The 21725-nt window shown below is 41.9% G+C and overlaps 1 protein-coding gene across 4 annotated transcripts in view; it reads left to right on the plus strand.

Moving 5' to 3' along the window:
- Positions 1–21725, plus strand: part of AMOT (angiomotin) — a 61746-nt gene that overhangs the window by 33898 nt on the left and 6123 nt on the right. For all 4 annotated transcript variants that reach the window (XM_045776536.2, XM_045776537.2, XM_087859976.1 and 1 more), the window contains 3 exons: positions 12433–12582; positions 13530–13720; positions 20919–21041. In XM_045776536.2, coding sequence (XP_045632492.2) covers positions 12433–12582; positions 13530–13720; positions 20919–21041 — 464 coding nt within the window. The remainder of the gene's footprint in view (positions 1–12432; positions 12583–13529; positions 13721–20918; positions 21042–21725) is intronic.

A 21725-nucleotide genomic window follows, 5' to 3' on the forward strand; every position in this document is an offset into this window, starting at 1 on the left:
TGCTTTATTGAACATCAGGAATACTTGTATAATTCTGGTATTCAGACCTAAGGAGCATACCCTTTAACCTTTTGCTACACCTCATCTATGCTTTTACTTCCCCTTTTTGTGAGGAGATCACAGGATAAATTACAGGACAAGGATAAGACTGTATTCTTTTAGAGAAGGGAAAACTGGGAGACTGGCTGAGAAGTAGCTTGCTGGTGGTCACATGGCAAGTCTTGGGTAAAGCCAGGAATAAAACTGGAATCTCGTGACTCTTCATTCCCTAGACCTTGCTGCTCGTCTCCCTGTCTGAATCATCCTTTGGTTCCATTCCCAAAGAGAAAATGTGGGCGCTTGTTCTGATTTAGTAACCCCTGCATCTTTTCATTTACCAAAAAATGCTTCACCCGCTGAGCCCCTCTTTTTCAACAAGACTATGAGAAGCTTGTCCAGAGTGATTTGAGATTGGGGTGTATACACAGCCCTGTGGCCCCTCCAGGAAGTGTGCCCATCCAGTAGGAGATAAGTGGGAACAAAGACCCACAACCATCTTGGTTTGCTGTGTCCTAGGGCTCAGTGGTAACTGGTTGTTAATCATGAAAATAATATACAATATACATCTAAGGAGAGGATGTTAATTTGTAGTTCCCACTGGGCAGCCCTCACTGCAACAGTTGCCTGAAATATATTTCTGGCTTCTGAGGCTTTTCTGGGCATTCGTTCCAGAGATTTTTTGTCATTTTCCAGGGCCCTGCCCTTGAAACACATAGATTTACAATTTAAAGAACTTCTGAAAATTGGGCTAGGATTCAATCATGGCATCTCGTGGCCAGATATCTTAAATGAGCTCATCGATTATTGTTAATTTTTTAGTCCTTGTCCAACTTGTACTTTTGCTCAAAGTCTAGTTGTTGGGAAATTTGAGTTGTCGTTGCTAAAGAAGGTGGAACATTTGATGGAGAGAGCGGGCTGGGAGACTTCTATCCAATGGAATCGCAAAGGCAGAGTTCAGGGAATGTCTTCCGGACTCTCAAGCCTGGTCACCTCTAGCACATGTAGGGGCTTAAAACCATGTCTCAGGAAAAATCCACTGATTTTTATTTTCTTTTCTGCCTTAAGCAGCCTGTCAGACCTGGGATTGCTCCTGGGTGGTATTTGCCTTATCTCCTTTATAATATTCAAAGGAAAACATTCCTTTTCCTTAGTCTCAAATACAGGAATTGGTTACTGAAGTTTTGCTCATCTGCTGCGACTCAACCCCCATTAGGCTTCTTCTATCTGGGGTAAAATTTTTAGGTATGGAACATTACGGAAGGTAGCTCTGAAACTAATCTAGTAAGGAGTCTTCAATGTTCGCAAAATTAGTGAACATCTCTAAATCAAGAAGGGTATTCATGAATCGAAAATGTAGTCCTCTATCTGTTGGAGATAGCTCACATAAAATCATTTTTGAAGACAGAGGGCTATGTCAGACATTTGCTATGCCTCGTATAAACAGAGAATTTAGTTATGCTTACAAATGGTACCATGAGTTTTGCTTAGAAGTTCTATCAAGGGAAACCTCTGTAGTCTACTTAGCAAATGAGATTTAGGGAAACTTCCCCAAATTAAGTCGTTGGTCTAGGGAGTATTTTCTTTGCCTACTAAGTGCAATGTCGGGTCAATACATATATGGAGCTATTATGTTGTATACCTGAAACTGATATAATGTTATATGTCAAATATATCTCAATTAAAAAGAAGATGACCAGGGAAAGATTATGACTAGTTTAGTGGTCCGAGGACCCTTGCATGTATTTATGTCTTTCTCTGTACAAAGTCCTCATTTAGATGCTCTTCCTAAAATTCATTTCATTTTTCTAATCCCATTAAGTCTCTTCCCCATGATACTCTTCACTGTGCTCTAAGCTCTATACAGAAATGTGCCTCAGGCTTACAGAGAACCTTCTCCTTCAATCACAACTTCCTCTTCCAAGCTTAGCAGAGATTCTCTGATGGACCCTGCTCTGTTGACATCTGGGGAGGTATCTTGCTGGAAGGGGCTAGTAATTTTACTAAAGGAGACACCTGGTTTTTTGGTGATACATTACCATCCAGATCTTGCCACCAATCTGCAGCCTATGCAGCAAGTAGCAGCCAAGGTAAATGGTGCCTTTCCATCCTTGCCCTTATCTTTTGGGACACGTAGGTTGTATTGAAGTGGAGGCTCATTAAACTCCAAGTCAAAAGAACTCTGTGTCCCACAGCAACCGTGGAATTCTCCCATGCAAAGGGACCTCCCCCAACACCTCCCCCCAACTACCACTAATTTGACCTCAATGGAGAGTTTCGACAGATGCCTGGCATATCCACTGACAAGGCTCAAGGCAGCCCAGGCTTCTGGCTGGCTACTGTCTTATGATGATCCAGAGCTAAGCCGCTGCTTGGGTAATTGTTTCAGGAATGGTGGGAAAAAGGCCCTGGCAAGATCAAAGAGGGAAGATGCTGCAGGTGGGCTGCTTACTGAGCAGAGTGCCCTGGAAGGGAAAGCACAGAATGTGGGAGGGCTGGCAAAAAAAGCCAGTGAGCCTCGTTCTTTGGCTTTAGGCTAAAATGACGGCCACAGAGATTCAGGGAAAAGGGGCCCAAGTGCTAACCTTTTCTGAACTGCAGTGGCTGGTGATGATTTAGACATCACAGTGATAACTCTTGGTCGCAGTGCATTTTCCAGTGTCCTTTCGCCACTCCGCTCAATTCTTCAAAACAAAATTCATATGGTTTCCTTCCATTTCCACCATTATTCTTTTGTGGCTGATATTTTTTTCTTATTTGTAATTTCCTTGCCACTACTTGATTTGTCATTTTGGTTTTGGAGATGGACAGTTTTCTGCTATCATGCTTATCCACATACTACCATAACTAGTCTCCTTTCCCAGTATTAGAGGAAGATGTGCTAGGCATAGATATTTTTGTCTCATCCAAAATTGTCTCCAAACAATAGCATATTGTGTGAGTAGGTAAAACTCACACAGTCCTTATGATGGATTATAAATGTGGATGGGAGATCTGAGGGCACTAATTACGTGTGCATTTCAAATGTTGATAAGAATTCAGATAAAGTATGTTATCTACCCAGGAATCTTCCAGGGTGTTCTGCTGATGGATTATTGGCTTATTTGAAGGGCATTTCATCTAAGGATGACATTTCCCATATTTATGGCAGCATTTTTTTTAGAGAGAGAGAGATCTGAGGGGGAGTAGAGAGAGAGAAAGAATCTTAAGCAGGCTTCACGCCCAGCACGGAGCCCGATGGAGGGCTCAGTCTCATGACCCTGAGATCATGACCTGACCTGAAATCAAGAGTCGGATGCTTAACCCACTGAGCCACTGAGGCGCCCTGGCAGCATTTTTTTTTTTTTGAAGTAGGTGTTCCTCCACCCAATATGTTAAATTATGTCCCCACCCCAAGTAGAGATGGAGTGACCTCCCAGAGCTTGATTTTCTCAGTTTTTCCTATGATTTTCACTTTTTAAATTCCCAAATTGGAGGCCTTGTATAATTTCTTTAGCCTCCTTAGAATGAATTCCGTTCTCTTGGTAGCAAGTTTCTAGAGGTGGCTTCTACTCTTCAGTTCTTTTAATATCCACCAGTGGACCACAGCCTCTTGGCAATGGACAGAGGCAGCTTGCTAATACCAGGGTAGTGTTACCAAATTGCTTCAGAGGGAACTCTTACTTGGAGCCAGGGGCTCCTGAGTAAGGCTAACTCAGATCACACAGAAATCACCAAATGGTCATGGAGCAGCATATGAACTAGTTGTACAAAGGAGTGGAGCAAAGAAAGTACACTTAAACTGTGACATCTGTGACACAGTCAGTGGAATTGGGGCAATGGAATGGAAGATGAAAATCAAACATGATGAAGGATGTCCTCGATGGCACTGAACTTAGTTCTGTATAACTAGTTTTAGTGTCTTGTAGCCAGTGAAGTGTATGCATATGATGGTGTTCATCCAGCCAATAATAATAGCCTACTGCTCTACCTATCCATCTCTATATTTTTTTCTTATTTGTTAAGACTTCACTTTTTCAGAGCAGTTTTAGGTTCCCAGGAAAATAGAAGGGAAAGTACAGAGATTTTCCATCTACCCCCTGCTTCCGCACCTGCACAGCCTCCGCCATTATCAACACCCCCCACCAGAGAGGTCAAATTTGTTACAACTGATGAACTGATGAACCTATGTTCACACATCAGTGATCCGAAGTCCATAGTTTATATTAGGGTTCAGTCTTAGTGTTTTACCCTCTGTGGGCTTGGATAAATGTATAATGACATGTATCTACCATTATGGTATCATATAGAGTATTTTCACTCCCTAAAAATTATGTGTTCTGCCTATTCATCCCTACCCCCTACGTGTTTTTTTTTTTAAGTTTTCAAAAACATTTCCAAATCTATTATTGTATCTCCCACCATGAACCTTGCAAGTTTTGTCTTCTTTTAAGAGATTAGGAAATTAGAGTGCAAACAGATGATACAGTTAGTGATAAATCCAGGACAAAACCCAGGTCTTTTAACTCCAAAATATCCTACCCTATGCTTTGTCCACCAGTGCATGCATGAAAAAGGCCAATGATTAAATGACTTCCTTGCAAATGGCTGTGATAAATGGGTAGCTTTAGGGGCCCGAGAAGTAATTTTGCATATAGCCATCTTTAAAAAAAAATAAATGTGAAAGACGTCCACAGTTGTTGGAGGGAGGGAAGGGATGCCATCACGTGGTATTCATTTGCAGGGATCAGATTTTCCTGAGTCAGAAGGGGGTTAAGAGATCTGCCAAATGCTTGGGAATGGGTTCAAATTATTGCAGAAGGGCAATGGAAAAATATGATTGATTGAGCTCGAGAGTATTTGCCCTATTCTTCATTGGATTGCCTTTCTGCTGCTCTTCCTACTTTATGATTTCCCTTTAAAAATTTATCTCTGAATCAGAATGACTGGAAACCCTTGACTTGCCAGACAAAGTAAATACATTGATGAATGAGTGTGTTTATTGTTGGTATATTTGTAGTGTTATAGCTAAGCTATGCTATGCTCATTTGTATTCTGCTATTTGACAGCTGATTAATATTAACTGGGCACCAAGAGGGTAGTGAACAATGAACTAGAACTAGAACCTCAGAGAGATGCAAAGGAGTAGAAGGTCCCTGCCCTTACGGGGCTTATGGGATACTGCTGTCCAATGGGGCAAGGACTTTGTCTTGCTTCCCATTACATCACTACTGCTCTCAGATGTAGAATAGGGCCTGACATATGATAAGCATTCAGTAAATATCTGTTGAATGAATGAATGAATGAATCCACACATGAACAAAATCTTTTACAATGACACATAACAGAGTACACATTATGAGAGGCTTTTGAGAAAAGCAGCAATCAGGATCAGGTAAGATTAATAAAGGAAAAACTAGGCAGTTTAGTGATATGGTGAGGAGAGATGAAAAACATGGAAAGAAAGAAAGAAAGAGAGAAAGAAAGAAAGAAAGAGAGAAAGAAAGAAAGAAAAAAAAAAGAAAAAAGAAAAAGAAAGAAAAAAGGAAAAGAAAGAAAGGGGAATGATCAGACTAATACAAAGGTTGATTATTTGCAAGGTAAGCCTGGTTGAATTTTAAGGCAGTAGGAGGCAGGAACATTTTGATAAAACCATTTTTAAGAGCCATGTCTAGACTGGACAGGGGACAGTGTGATAGCAGGCTGGAGATGAAATGAAAAGCGTCAAGTATCTTGAGATATGGATGAGATATCTCCGGCCTAAAGAAGTGAGAGAGGAGGTATAAAGGTGCCTTGGATATAGTAGGTACCTAATCAATACTACTGGAATGGATATGCTAGCAGTAGACTGCTTTGTTTTTAAATAAAGCAGTGCCATAATGTACTACTTGAAGAAGTCTGTTATAGCCACTGTATACGGGATGAACTGACTGTGCGTGCGTGTGTCTGTGTGTGCATGTGTTTATGTGTAGATGGGGGAGGGCAACTCCCTCTGTAAGGAGATCTGTTAGGTTATTATTGTAATAACTTAGTTGTGAAATTAGGACTTAAAACTGAGTAGGCCAAAGGGGCGCCTGAGTGGCACAGTTGGTTGATTGTCTGACTCTTGGTTTCGGCTTGGGTGATAGTCTCAGGGTCATAGGATCAAGCCCAACATTGGGCTCCACCCTCAGCACAGAGTCTGCTTGAGATTCTCTCTCCCTCTGCCCCTCCCACTAGTGCTCTCTGTCTCGCTCTAAAGTAAATAAATAAATCTTAAAAAAAAACTATGTAGGCCATGAAAATATAAGGAAACAAAAGAATATGAGATATGTTAGAATTAACACATAGAAATAAACAGTGAGAGATTGGGTATGGTGGACAGAGGAAAGAGGGGAGAACAATAATTTCAAGATTTTGAGACTGGAAAAATAGAGTAAGTGATGATAATGACTGAACTATAAAAGGATAGCCTTTGGGGGAAAGATGAAAGCAGTCTGGGACACATTAAGTGTCAGAGTTGAGAAATCTTGCACTCAGCTAGAGGTCTGTGACTAAAGAGAGTATGATAACATTAAAATGTGAATATAAGCACTTGTTGAAAGTGTGGCCTGAATGAGATCTCCAGTAGTGCTGAAGTGTAGAACAAGGATTCTCGACCTCAATATTACTGGCATTTGAGGCCAGATAATTCTTCACTGGTAGTAATAGAGGCTGTCTTGGGCACTGTGGGATGTTTAGCAGTATACCTGGTTTCTACCTACTAGAAGCCAGTAGCAAACTACCCCTAGCTGTAACAACCAAAAATGTCTCCACACGTTGCTGCATGATCCCTGGGGGAGAAATAGCCCCCAGTTAAGAACCATTGGCATAGAGGCAAAAGAAAACACTATCATAGATAAGAGCTTTGTGGTATAGTGAGAGGTAGGGATGGGGTTGGAAGGGAAGGTGGGTCTAAGATATCAAGACAGAAAGTAAGAGTGATTTAAGGACCCACCTTAGGAGAACATAGAATTAAAGAAAGCAAGGGAAGGGGAACTTTGACAAGTTTTTGAAAATTGGCCTTTGGTAAGAAAATTTGAATGGATGGAATGATTTCCCCAATTCACTGAATATCCAGAGAGAATTTGGTTTAAATGATGGATTTACTTGGCTTCTCCTAGAGGTGCATGGGTACTTGTCTCTAGACCTGAGCCACTACCTTGGCTTTAGAAACTTTTCAAATGAACATTCACTTCCATAAATACTGAAGACATAGAAAAACAAATCATCTAGGATCCTGTGGCGAGTACACACATTATATGTTCTGTCTTTTGTATGTACATACACACAAACTAAGGCACAACTTCCATTTTGTTTTTACCTCCAAGAATGTGCCCATACAGAATTCTAGGATTTTGTTTTGCCTCTTTTCTTAGTTATTGTTCAGTGTTGAAGTTGAAAAGGGAAAGAGCAGATCCATAAAATACCTGTGAAAATTTGAAAGACTATCAGAGACCATCTGAGACCATCTATCTAGCTTTTTTTTTTTTTTTTTTTTTTTTTTTGCTTCTTGAAACCTACTGGTCAGTGGTCTCTCCTAAGAGAGAGAATGCCATACCCAAAGGCAATGAGATGTGAAATGCCATGGGGTCCTAGGTACCTTAAATTATTTAACCATGCTGAAGAGTTAAATATGAAAGATGACGGAGTGAGGTAATATGGTATATATGTAGTAATCTTTTTTTGGAAATGAAGTTTTACGTAGAACCCTAACATGTAAAACACATGAAAGAGAAATAGTCTGATACAACTTACCTACCATAGTGGCCTCTGAAGGACTCCACAGAACAGTTTGAAAATCACTCCAGGGTCTGGCATTTTATCTACAAAGGCCCAGATAGTAAATAGTTTCAGCTTTGTAGACCATAGGCCTGCTCAGCTCTGCCATTCTAGCCAAAAGGCATCTATAGCCAGTATGTACATGGATGGGGATGGATGGACTCGGCCTGCCACTGACCAGTTTGCTTGGCTGACTCCTAAAACCCTCCTCATTTTTTACAAATGGGGACTCGGAGGCCGAAAACAGGGAAGCATATTACCATTAATAGCAGAGCTAAGACTAGAATCCAAGTCTCCTGATTGCCACTTTGTTCCTTTCCTTTTATTTTGCTGTCAAATAGAAATATCTGATTGTGTGTGTACGTGCGTGGTGTGGTGGGAAATGAGCTCGCCTATGGCGTCTTAAACAGTACCTTTGACCATAAGTAAAATATTTATTTCTCATAAAGTAGAGGTGACCCTAAAATCAGGTCATTTGGAGAAAATATGGCATCCTTGCAGCCACTTAGTGCTTGCTTCTAATTGTACCGCCAGTGATTGGCCTTGTCCTGTAAAGATACCTGAAGCTCTGTCATATGAAGTTTTTGAGACTTAGTTGTTTTTTTTTGGGGGGGGGGCAGAGGGAGAGAGAGAGTCTTAATCATGCTCTGCGCCCAGTGTGGAGCCCAACGTGGGGCTCGATCTCACGACCCTGAGATTATGACCCCAGCTGAAATCAACAGTTGGATGCTAACTGACTGAGCCACCCAAGTGTCCCGAGGCTTAGCTTTATATGTCTTCCTAGGAGGAAATGGCTGTGTTTTTAATGTCTTTAAGGTTTTTTTTAATCTTTAAGTATAGTTGACATATAATATTAGCTGGAGGTGTACAACACAGTGATTCAACAATTATTTACATGATAAAATGCTCACCATGATAAGTGTATTACAATATTATTGGCTACATTCTTTATGCTGTGCTTTTCATCCCCATGACTTACATATTTTATAACTGGAAGTTTGTACCTCTTAATCCCCTTCATCCCTTTTTCCCATTCTCTCACTCCTCTCCCCTTTGGCAACCACCAGTTTATTCTCTGTGTTTATCAATCTGTTTCTCTCTTTGTTGTTATTTGTCTGTTATTTGGTTTGTCTTAGACACTGATGTGATAATGAGAGTTACTGAAATAATGAAAACCATATCAAGGCTATCTGGCATGAATGTTCAAAGTTGAAAGGATTAGAGCCTGTGTGATTTGGCATTAACTTTTTCTTTAAAAAAGAACAACTCTAAGTACTTTTTGTACTGGTCGTCTACTAAGCACTTCATGTGTTACCTCATTTGATCCTTATAGAGGTATATAGCATCATCATCTCCATGTTGTTGATGAATGAATAAATGGAAGCTCAGAGAGATTAAGTGTCTTACCTAAGGTTGCATACCTAGTGAGTGGGAGAATTAGGATTTGAACTCAGACAGTCTGAGGCCAAAGCTCATAACCATAACCATTTCATCATGTGGCCTCTCTCTTTACCTAAGAAGGAACCACTGACATTGACACTGGAAGGTGAAGTTGGGGCCCCAGAAAGTCCTAATTACTGATCTAACATTTGATGAGCTTAGTACAGCAGATAAGTGTACAGAGGAGAGGCAGAAAAGAAAAAGGGATTTATCATGAGGAAGGTAAAAGTTAAGCATATAATGATAGTAGAGGAATTAATAAACCATACAGACCTTTGTTCTTTTCTAAATATAGATGAGATCTAGGGGCGCCTGGGTGGCTCAGTCAGTTGAGCGTCTGACTGTTGATTTTGGCTCAGGTCATGGTCTCAGGGTTGTGAGATAGAGCCCTGTGTTGGGCTTCTCGCTAGGCATAGATCCTATTTAACGTTCTCTCTTTCCCTCCCCTTTTGCCCCCCCCTTAAATAAATAAATAAATAAATAAATAAATAAATAAATAAATAAGAGATCTAGAAAACATAGAGTACATAACATAGAATATAGCTGACTTGTTGATTTCATCTGTAGGGTCTCGCATTGGTAGCATCCTAGAGTTGTCCTTTTTTATCATAAGTTATCTAGAGATTAAGCATTTGCTAGGTGACCCTGGTATTTATGGGTGAGCTGTCCCCATTCTTCTTGTAAAAGACGGAGGAGGAGAATTATGCCAGCAGCAGTGGTCCTGGTACCTTATGTATAATCATCCCAGTGACAAAGTGTAATTGGATTTTTCTTGGCCTTCTTTGTAGATATTGTCTCACCTGCATGCCTCTCTTCATCCAACTCAGCAAAGTCCCTGGGCCTTTGTTGCTTTTCCCTTCCACAGGGTTGGCTCAGTGACTCCTACCACTGGAGATGCTTTTGCTAAGATATTAAGGTTTCCTTTCTCAAGAAAAGGAGGACGTGGAGATATCCACCTGGCCCTCGACTGCTTCTTTTTCAGTTCTCTGAGCTTACACCAGAGTACTTTACCATCAAGACAAGAACTGCATGCTCACTTTAATTGCCTTTAAGTATAACTGCTGTAAGCCTGAGTAATTATAGTTAAAATCCTCTGCATTAACATTGCACTACTCCCTTAGGATTTTCAGAGTGATTCACAAATAAATGCATTCAACTTTAAATAGCTCATGAGGATTATAGAACCCAAAAGGTGAAGATAGAGAATATTCCCTGCTCTCCAATTATTCAAAGCTTAGCAAATAGGAAGGCAGAGACATCCATGGCCTAACAGTCTTCATTGTCCTAGTCAGTGCAGTTACAAATAGTCACCCATCCCAGGAAAGAAAAGTGTTAAGCTTACTGAGAGAAAGAGAAAGAATGGTGATTATTGTTTGTTTTATTTCCTAGGGAAAGGTCTAGTGGATAAAAATGTGTAGACTTCCAACTCACCTCAACTGGTTTACAAGGCTTAATTGAACTAGGTCTTGGAATGAAATGAAATGTCAAGAAAGTATAGGAAAAAAATTTTTCAAGTTTTCTTTCCTCAGTCACTTAGGCAAAGCATACCACACGTCTGGTAGGAAAATATAAGCTAGGTTTTTTGCAACCTAGATAAAGTTTAGCAATTCTGATTTGGGGAGAAGGCAGATGTAAGACAAGGACAGTTCAGCACATGATTTTGCTGTCTGACTGGACATTCTAGACAGCAGTGATTTGGACTCATTACCATTATGAAGTTACCTGGTTTCTACAATGGGGGAGTTGGGTTGGTCCTGCTGGCTTGGCCCCAGCTAAATGGGGGTGGGCAAGGCTGGAAGGGTAGGTAACTTCTAACGTTGCAACGATCTGCCTAGGTAGCTCAAGGGCTTGGAAGTTTGTTGAAAAGTTAGAGTTGAGCTGAATTCTTCAATTTCCTTTTGACAAGGCTATCAATAATATTTTGATTTGGATCTTAATAGTGAAAGTATCCTTATCCTCAGCTTCCATGAAAATGATAATGACAGATGTGACTAGCTTGGAGGAATTTCTGCTTGAGAAAGAGTCCATGGGTTGATTTTATTAGCAAGAGAGGCACCCCGCCAATATGATGAAAAGCAGAACCTCCTCATTGACTAACAAGCTGGGAAGGCTGCACTTACGCTGTCTTCTTAAGTGTTGACGAGGTATATGCCTTCTGTAAAGAGCCCTGAGATCCTCCTCATCCCTCCATTCCAATGGAGCCAGGATTTAGCTTATGAATTACAAGGGTACAAAGAACGCAATTTCTTAGTCCTAACCTGCTTCCCCCTTTGCTTTTAGTTATAGTTCATAGGCTTGGAAAGAGGAAGAATCATGTTTGACTCATTTAGTCTTAGGTTCGATTCATTAGTTGAAGTCTTTAGATATCTTTAAGGGTCCCAGAATAAAATTGAGACATTATGGCCCACTGTTATCAACTCAGGCTCATGACTGAGGCAGAAATTGCAATTAACCTGTGTTCTTTTAATAAATATCTAGTAGGGCAGTGCTAGTCAATGAGGAGATTAAAAACTCTTAAACCATTGTATGGTAGCTTCACTTTTGAGAAGGAGAAACTGTCCAAGAGAGCAGCGGTGACCATATTGGATAATTACAAGGACCACAGACTTCAAAAAGACAATTCTGGCTTCCTTGTACCTTCAGCACCCGTTCTCTGTCACTTGGAGAGGAGACACCTATAAGAGGGGGGTGGGGTGGATGGGTTTCCTTTCCATACCAAATTAAGGTTTTCTCCCTGGAGAGCCCCCCATTTTATTTTTTTAGAATTTCTCTACTGTAATGACCAAAGTAAGACATTGCTGCCCCCAGAGTATTCCAGTGTAGAGAGAAGAGGAGCAGAGGTGAGAACCTTCCCATCAGGATTATTATTTTAATAATTTTAAAAGCTTGCCATCTAAGACAGGCTCTATTGATGGAACTAGGTCTGTGGAAGACAGAGAGATGGGGAAAGAAGCAAAAATAAAAGGGAGCTGCTAATTCCTCTTCCTCATCACATTCTCTGTATGCTAAATACAAGGCAGCATACCACTCATCACGAAGGACCTTCTTGCCATTCATTCTTTTTTTGGACCTGGACAGAAAGAGATCTAAACACAAGGCTGGATTTGGGAGCGCCATCACTGACCCCATTGTTCTCTTTTGTTCCCGCATTGCACCTTTCCCACCCTGGAATTTCAGCTGAAAAAGAAGCAGGTGTATGTAGATAAGGTGGAGAAGATGCAGCAAGCCCTCGTACAGCTCCAGGCGGCATGTGAAAAACGCGAGCAGTTGGAGCATCGTCTGCGGACACGGCTGGAGAGGGAACTGGAGTCCCTCAGGATTCAGCAGGTATAGAGAACTTAAAGAAAATGAGATCATGCCTGGTTGGTTGTGTTTCATTTGGTGTCTGACGTGAAGAGAAAAACCACACTTTTGCTCCTCGTTCAGTTTTTTGTCCCACCCGACCTTACTTCCAGACTGCCTCCTAATGGTAAAGACGAAGTTGGCGTCCTTTGCTTCCTGTCCCAGCAAAATCCTTAATGCCGATTATCTTGCGCCTTTTATCTTCAGATAACAGTAGACCCTGTAAGAAGTGAAGATGCTGTGCAAATAGACTCCTAGACATTTTAGAATTGGATGTGGTCTTTAGAATCTTCTGGCCATGCTCCTCCTCATTTTTATTTATTTATTTAATTTTCTTAAAGGTCTATTTGATAGAGAGAGCATGCACAATCAGGGGGAGTGGCAGGCAGAGGAAGAAGGAGAAGTAGGCTCCCCGCTGAGCAGAGAGCTGGATGCGGGGCTAGATCCCAGGACCCTGAGATCATGACCTGAGCCGAAGGCAGACACTTAACTGCCTGAGCCACCCACGTGCCCCTTACCCCTCCTCATTTTTAGATGGGAGAAAATCAAGACTCGGAAAAGGTTGCATGACTCACTTAAGGCCATACAACAAGCCAGGGGCAAGGTAGGGCCCAAATCTTAGATTTTTAATGTCCATTTCTGTTGTGGCAGGCAGGGATAGTGATTATTTCAACCACCGATCCACTTCCTGAGCAGCATGACAGTTGGATATGGCAAGCTTCTCTCCTGATCAAAGGAGTCTCCTATTCGAGCCCAAGGTAGAGAGTCCCGTTGCCTTAGGAGGAAATCTGAATTTCCCTTGCTTCTGGATCAGAATCCAAACTGAAGTGGCTGGGACAGTAATCCTCTCCAAGAATGCGGGCTCTTCCAGTGGGACTCGGCCACCACGGTTCTGTCACTAACTTGAGGGGTCTCCACATCTCCCCAACCAGCGCCAGGGCAACTCTCAGCCCACCAATGTTTCCGAATACAATGCCACGGCGTTAATGGAGCTCCTTCGTGAGAAGGAGGAGAGGATCCTGGCCCTGGAAGCCGATATGACTAAGTGGGAGCAGAAGTATTTGGAGGAGAACGTGATGAGACATTTTGCTCTAGATGCTGCCGCGACCGTAGCTGCTCAGAGGTAAGGAGCCGGCTGCCAGAGTCACACTGCTTGAACGGCTGGGGCCGGGGGGGGGGGCGGTTGGAAGAGAAAGGTGACTGATGAAAAGATTTTTCAGTGTTTTTCTTGTTTTTCCTGTAACACCCCCCCCCCAATCTCTGCTTAAGTGTGTTTTCCTTCATCTGGTGAAGCAGGGACTGTGAGGGCAGAGGGTCAGGAATTTGAAAATTAACATTAACTTATGAACTTACCAGAAATCCTAGCTCGGCTTTCCTTGGGAACCAGAAAAATTTCAGGTGGGATCAAGCGAACATTAGTGCGCCTCTTTCGCCAGAGCCACGGTTTCTCACAGCCACATGTGTAGCTTTCTTTCTTTGTTTAGCTCCTGGGACTGGAGTGGAGGCCTCGCCAGCGAAATGCCACTCAGAAATTAAATGTCACTCAGAAGTGGCGGCCGCCATTTAATAGCTCTGGCTCACCCCAGGTATGCCAAAGGCCATGCTCAACATGGATCCATCCCTGCCCTTTGAGCAGGTCTATATTTGAAGGCCACATTCTCTGCGTCCATGAATGCATCACATGGAAATGGTCACATTCCATTTGGTCAGGGAGAGAAAGCAGCAGGAGGATTTATTTTATTTTATTTGCCTCTGACATTTCCCCCTTTCACATGGAAACATTAAATATTGGTCTTTGGAGGAAACAGTGCTCTTACCTTGTCTGGCTATCTTGCCGCTGTTCAGAATTGTGAGTTGGAAAAGAAAGAAAGAAACAACAACAAAAACTAAATTTGAATCAGGAGATGGCCTTGGTTGTCGGAGAGACGGACAGAGCCTGGGTCTGCAGTTGGGTATCTGAGGGAGGCCAGAGCACATTGCACCCATAGAGTCTCTACCCAGAAAGTTATTAAAAACCACGGTGCTGTTTTTAATGTTCTCCTAAATGTGGTGAGCTGGAGGAATCTGGAAATGCTTGCCAGAGTTTAGGCTGGGATGTGTGTGCTGTGTGGAGGGGGTGGTGGATACATTTATCTGTGATTCCTTCTCATGCCAAATCAGAGGGAGGGCAGTGCTGAAGAGCTGAGCTGGTGGCTTGCAAACCTACTCCCAATTCTCCAGGAAGACATCTTACATTTCTCTAACACACTCTGCCCTTCTTCCAGTATCCTCTATAAACTATACTTTAATGGATTGGAATCGCCTCTGCCCCGATTTTGAGGTCCTCATGGGCTTAAGCTTACCTGTCTTTTGTTTTCTGCAAATGGTGTGCTCCATACATGCCAGGGCAGTAACCGAGCGCAAGGAAGCCCCAGCTGCGCTCGAAGAGGCTCGGGAAGTTTGTAGGCAAATTAGAAGCACAGTTAAGTGTCATTTTAGCTGCTACCTCCCAAGAAAACACCTGTGACCTGTGCTTATTTAACAAAGGTTATTCAGGCAACCCTAATACTGCAAAGGAGATGCAGGATGATTCCTGTCATCTTTGTGCAGAAACTGAGACAGATACTGCTCATGAGTGTGTGCAGTGTGAGAAAATGGACAGTCAGGGTTCTCAGTGCTGAGAGCTTTGCTGCCAAAACCGACCCCAGAATAGACTTCAGGTCAGGAAAGGCAGGAAAGCTAGGAGATTGTCCCCGGTGGTCCTTGTATAAAGAAACAACCCCCCCCTTCCTTCCTCCCTGGAAAGTTTTGAATATCGGGGGAACCCCTTTTCAGACAGATTTCTTTCCAGAATCTGTTGTCTTCTGTAAGGTAGATTCAATTTACGTCAAATTCGCTTCAATCACCAGGTAGAAAGTTTCCATGCAATCACTGTTTTCAGTAAAGTGTGCATTCTTATCATTTCATATGATAAAAAGCAGCCAGTTTCCACCTAGTAGAAATGCCTTACGTTAGTTCCTCAGGCAGACTTCCTGTTTCTGGACTGTATACTTTTTGCATGCCTATTAATCCAACCCACAGGAGAAATTGAGAGATTGTGTCCAAATTCCTGCAAAATGAGAGAATTGGACTAGGTTATTCCTCCAGACCTTTTATTTCTAGGATTATACTATTTTTTTCAAAGATAATGCCTCTTATGCTTGGCCATGGAGACTGGTTTCCTTTTCCTCCTTTCTCAATGAGATTTCAGATTTGGAAGGTAGCATTCAGAAAACTTTATTTCAGAACCTGTGAGCTCTTCCACCTTCCCTTCCAACATCTCTTGCCATTCCTTTTCTGTCCAGTGGTTTCATTCTGCCTCCTCTAAACCCAAAAATTTGACCAAGATTCTGCTCCTTCCCCTTTCTGTGGTAAAAGCTTTACATTTCATTTTCTTTCTAAATAATTTTTAAGAGCCTAGAGTATTGGCTGCAGATGGAATGTGCTGAAAATGCTTTTGAGTAAGAAAGGAGAGAAAAGTAAAAAGGAAGGAAGGAGAAAAGAAGAAATGAAAGAGAGGGAAGTGATTTCTAACTCTATAACTTAAATCCCTAAATGTAGTGCCACATTTTAGTGACCCACTTGGTTCTTGTGTATTCCTGCTAATATCTCGAACTTAATATATTCCCAGTGTAATAGCTTATAGGGAGAAAACAGTTTGCACATTTAGGAGATGTCGCTTGGGTGGTATCAATGGTAGTTGTAGAATTTTTTCAATTAAGGAATTATTTACATAATAAGAAAACACCTATTTCAAGTGTATGGTTTGATGAACATCGGCAGGTGTGTATACTAATGGAGCCATCGCCACAATCAAGATGGAGGACACATTCTAAAGTGCTCTTGTGCCCCCTCAACTTGATCCCTTCCTCCCCCACCTGACCCCAGACAACAATTAATCTGGTTTTCTTGTCATTATAATTTTGCCTTTCCTAGAATGTTGTAAAAAAGAATTCATATAGTATATACTCTTTGTGTTTGATTTCTTTCATCTGGCCTCATTATTTTGAGAGTCATACAAGCTGGTACATGTATCAGTAGTTTCTTCCTTTTCATTGCTGAGTAGTGTTCCATAATTTGGGTCATCCCACAGTTGCTCATCCCTTCACTTGATGATGGATATTTGGATTGTTTCCCTTTTTGGCCATTGTGAATAATAAAATACAGATTTGAATATAATAGACAACCGTCTTTTCTCAGGTGAGAAAAACTATTAGGTGTTCAATTTATATCCCTGTTAGCACTTCGATTCTATGAAGCACCACTTGTTAAAGGGAAAGTGGTCAATGCAAGAAATCACATGCAGTGTTTTCTATGTAAGGTACTCTCCTAAGTACTTTACAATTATTGCTTATCCTCACAATAATTCTTTGAGATAAGTAGTATTATCTATTGTACAGATGAGGAAAGTGAAGCACAGGCAGGTTAAGTAATTTGTCCAAGATCACACACAGTTACTAAGAAGAAGAACTGGGAGTGAAAATGACATTATGACACCTTTGCCACTATCCTGTGCTGCTTCCCAGATCTGATGATTTCAAGATGGTGAAATAGGGATTATGAACTGTTCAAGGGTTACTATTTCACACTTATTATTTAGTCACTTAAAAATACTATAAATAATCACAATAATATGGCCCATATTATAACTCTGTATTGTTGTGCTCCTAGAGATTCTCTAGTTGCTTAATATAGATGAGGGAAATTATTACTGAGTAGTCCATCGCAGAGGAACAGATTTGGAAATGCAGATTGAAGCTCACAAATGGTGAATTTATTTCTGAAGAGCAGCAAAAGGATAAAGATAACAAACCTGATCAGCCATATAATTTACAAGTGTGCATTTCCTGAATTAGGTTGTTAACCATCTCCAAATATGCAGTGTTTTGTTTTTATTTTGGGTGACATAAATCTGGGAAAGAAGGAAGGAAGGGGAAACCAGGAGGTAGAAGCCGCTCACAACACATTATACATGCCTACCTATTCCTTCCTTGTAGGCTTTCCTCACTTTCCGTCCTTGGCTTTCTCCTCATTCTGCCTTCTTTCTTAGTTATCCTCTTCTCTGTTACAACCTCAGATAGTAAGTCTGACATCCCTTAGAGTCAAGTTAGAATTGTCAACAACTTGTTGGCTATTGTCATATGGCAATTCATAAGACATGTTAACTCCGATGTAACTAAAATCAAGCCCATTATAATGCTTTCCCAAAGATCTTTCCTTACTTTCCTATTACAGAAAATGAGCGGTATGCCATCTTTTCTAGTCATTTGAATTAGAAAAAACAAAGTTCTCATTCATTCTTCCCTCTAAGAGCCACATTTAAACAGTCTCCAAGTTGTAGCAGTTCTGCCTCCTATGGCCTGTTCCATTCCCCCTGCTGTTGCATTGGTTCATGATTTCAGTATCTCTGGCTGGGATCATTACAATAACCTTTCTGACTGGTTTGCCCATGTCCAGTGTATTCCCCCCTAACCCCCCATCACATTTCAGCCAGAGATAATGTGATCTTTCTAAAGCACAGCTTGGATCATTTCACTCCCCACAAAAAGCTCTAATGATTTTCAGTGCCTATTGGAGTAAAGTTCAAACTCCCTTCTGTAATAATTAATTATTTGCCTTTTTTTTTTCCTCGCCTTGCAAGTCTCTTACAGTCAGGGACTAGTCTTATGCATGTCTAGCCACTTTTTAGCATCACAGTAACTTCAAACACAGTGCTCCACTCGTGGTCGAGTTCACATATGAAATAAACAAAAGGATGCGACCGATAGGAAAAGATGGATTGGAAGTTTAAAAGTTTAAAACACTAGATGTTTTAATGAGGAAATCATGGGTGACATTCAAGAAAGCAAAGTAAGCAATGTGATGGGGATAATTTCATCAGAAAAAGGAAGGAGAGAGATGACCGGAGGGGGACAGTCACCAGAAACTCCTTTACTTAAGAATTTAGATGTAGGATGTCAAATCCAGGGATCTGCCTTTTGGAGTATACAGGTGGTGTTTTCAAGCCGGCAGCTCACTCCAGATGTACCTAAGGATCGTCTCAGAGTATCGCAAGTTAGGTCAGGTTGCTCCTTCTAACACTGTGCTTGCTTGCTTTTTGCCTGACCCATTGGCTTAGTAGCCCCAGTCTTCCAGAAGGAAGATTGATGTTGAAGGCCGTCCTGGCAGCTCTGTAGGAATTCACTAAGTGCCCCACATTTTCAGGCTCCATTCCTGAGGAGCTCACAGTGTCCATATCAATTAGCTGGCAGGGCTTTGAGTCCCCGAAATGGTCTTTTATGCAACGAAAGTGGCAGGAAGCCAGCACTGGCTCCCCCAGTGACAAACCATATGCTCATGTCCCCAGTGTCCATAGACACCATGAACTCTTTAGAGAGGCCTGCCTCTGAAGCAGCCATCACATTGGAACTGTGCACTGCAGGAATTGCTTCCACGGTATAATCCCGGAGCTGCAATTCTTTAAAGTCATCCCCTCTTGTATGTTACTCTCCTTCTATCTACATACTTTTCTCTCTTGGATAATAAGTAACTTTTTGAATGTTTTTTTTACTATGCCTGGCACTGTATCTTTAATGTGCATAGTTTGACTTCGCCCCCCACAAATGCCACAAGACAGAGGTATAATTATGATTTCTATCTAGCATATGAGGAGACTGAGCTTTGGAAAAGTTAACTGACTTCCTGAGTTCGTAGAATTTGTTAGTGGCAGAGTACTTGGGAAAGTGGGATTTGACCCTGGTGTGGCCTGTAGGCAGAGCCTGTGCTCTCCGCATTACACAGTGTCATTTCCCCCTTGGATACTTTGCAACACAAGAGCCATTCCTAGTAGGACTGTAAGCAGGTGAACTCACCAGAGCAAGTGTGGAATTCTGAGATGCTAAAATATTTCGAATTTAGCAATTGATGCGAACCACTGTAGTCCTTGTCCTTCTTGCTCTCCCAATTATTTCACCACTCAAATACATTGTTTCAGCCTTGCATATAAAGTGCAAGCATTTGGGGAAACAGTAGTTTTGTAGAAACTCACCCAGATTCCCTGACTTTAATACCAACTTTCTGCCTCTTCACTCTCCTGCCCCTTCCTTCCCATCTGCACTGGTCACAGTCTCTAAGCTAAGAGAACACAGCTAGCCGCCAGCACAAAATTCTCCCACAGATCCTCGTTCTCATAGGAAGTATAATGAAGCTGTGCCAGTTCATTGTTTTCTGGGTCTATTGTCGGCTTTCCTTGAAGACCCATATAATTACATCAATATTCTTCCTAATCCCTTTTTTCCCCCCAAGTAATTCAAAGAAGATCCAGTTTGCTTCATTCCCTTCCCTCTTTTTTCTACCAGTAGTTCTAAATGAACTAAAGAAAGATGCATGACCTCATTTATCAGGACGATATAGGATTCCCATGTATCTTTGACTTGTGCTATTTAGATGTCAGCCTCGACCATGGGCTAAACCCTCTCACCAGCAGCATCTCCTCCTCTTCTTCCTCCTTTCCTTCTTTTCCTTCTTCTCTCTCTTTCTCTCTCTCTCACACACACACACTTTCCTCCTTATTAATTAGTCTTTGAGTTAAAGGTCTGAGACACTTTCAAATGAAACAGGATGGTGCCTCGTGCAATTGGGACTCTGGCAAGACAACAGTCTTATAGTTGGGGGAGAGACTCCTTGATTTGGCACTAGAATGTTTCTGATATAGGTCAGATAGGAATTAAGTAGCACTGACTCAAAGGCCCTACTTCTCACTCGGCTCACATGCTCTATGTGACCTTTGCTGTTGATGTGTCTATAGTTTGTTTCTAGCATTCGGTGTGGTTGTTGTTATACATCTGTAGCAATAGCTGTCTAGTACATTCTCTGTCTTTCGGCAAAGTCTAGCCTTTTCCCATTTATAACTGTCATGAGAATAAAGTGGAAATCGGTACTATCTTATGTGTAATATAAATAATAATGCAAAGTGGAAATATAAATATCTTCCTGTTACCTGGCCAAGATCGAAAACCTTGAAGGGACTCTGCCAAAAGGCTTTGGGAGGCTGTCTGTCTAGTTCTCAAGGCAAGCCTGTGAACCTCTCATAGAATCCCTCACTGACTCTTGCGGCTGTACTCATGCCGAAAACCTCTTCTAGCTCTGAAAGCTGAACCTTCCCATCTTGGAGGTTCTTTTCAGTTAGTCATCCAGAAACCAACCATTCCTAATGAGTTTGTAGCTTACTGCTTTCCAGCAATACCTTTGACTTGGGACGGAGATGATAGGATTTGCCGGTTTTGCTGCCTTGTCATCATCGTCACTGCCATCTTCCTTCCCAGGGACACAACAGTCATCAGCCACTCTCCCAACACCAGCTATGACACGGCCCTGGAAGCTCGCATCCAGAAAGAGGAGGAAGAAATCTTGATGGCCAACAAGCGCTGCCTTGACATGGAGGGCAGGTAAAATATCGATCTGGACCGTGGTAGATCTGAGAAGAAGGTATCGAGACCAGATAGGTCAGAAGGAAAGGGCAGGCATCTTCATTCACAACCGGGAAACCTGATAATGCAGCCTCCCCTAACCCCTGCACCCCTGCCAACCTGTTACTTGGGATTTGAAATGCAATGACCTTTACCTTGCTTTCCCCATTGGCCTTGGTAATTGCTTTCCGTCTTCCCTCTGCCAGAACAGTATTGCTGGTATTTGCACCCTGGGGTATTCTTTCTAGCATTGGACTTCAACCCTGTGATACAGCAGAGTGCACAGTAAAAGAATATCCATTCCAACTTGAGGTACTTGAGATACTTCTTATAAACGCATGATCATTTACTTATTAGCTGAAATTGTGGCCCATTCATAGTTCTTATCTTCTCACTAAATACATCGTTCCATTGGCTCAGATACCTCACTACGGCACCCATTACATCAGTGTACTCTCTCATATACAGCCTTCTTTTCCACCATGACCTGACTTTGGCCTCCTGAGGTTTAAGCAATAACTCCCAGATGCTCTGCTATACTCATTTGGGTGTGAAGAAAGGTCTTTTAGGAAACGGAGCACACCGTCCCTTGCTTTACACCCCAGAAATAACTAAACCACTCCTAAGTCGAAAAGATACTGGAAGCTCAAGTCCATGCAGGCA

Source organism: Ursus americanus, chromosome X (genome assembly GCF_024610735.1).
Source record: "Ursus americanus isolate L20-20 chromosome X, mUrsAme1.1.p, whole genome shotgun sequence".
Lineage (NCBI taxonomy): Eukaryota > Metazoa > Chordata > Mammalia > Carnivora > Ursidae > Ursus > Ursus americanus.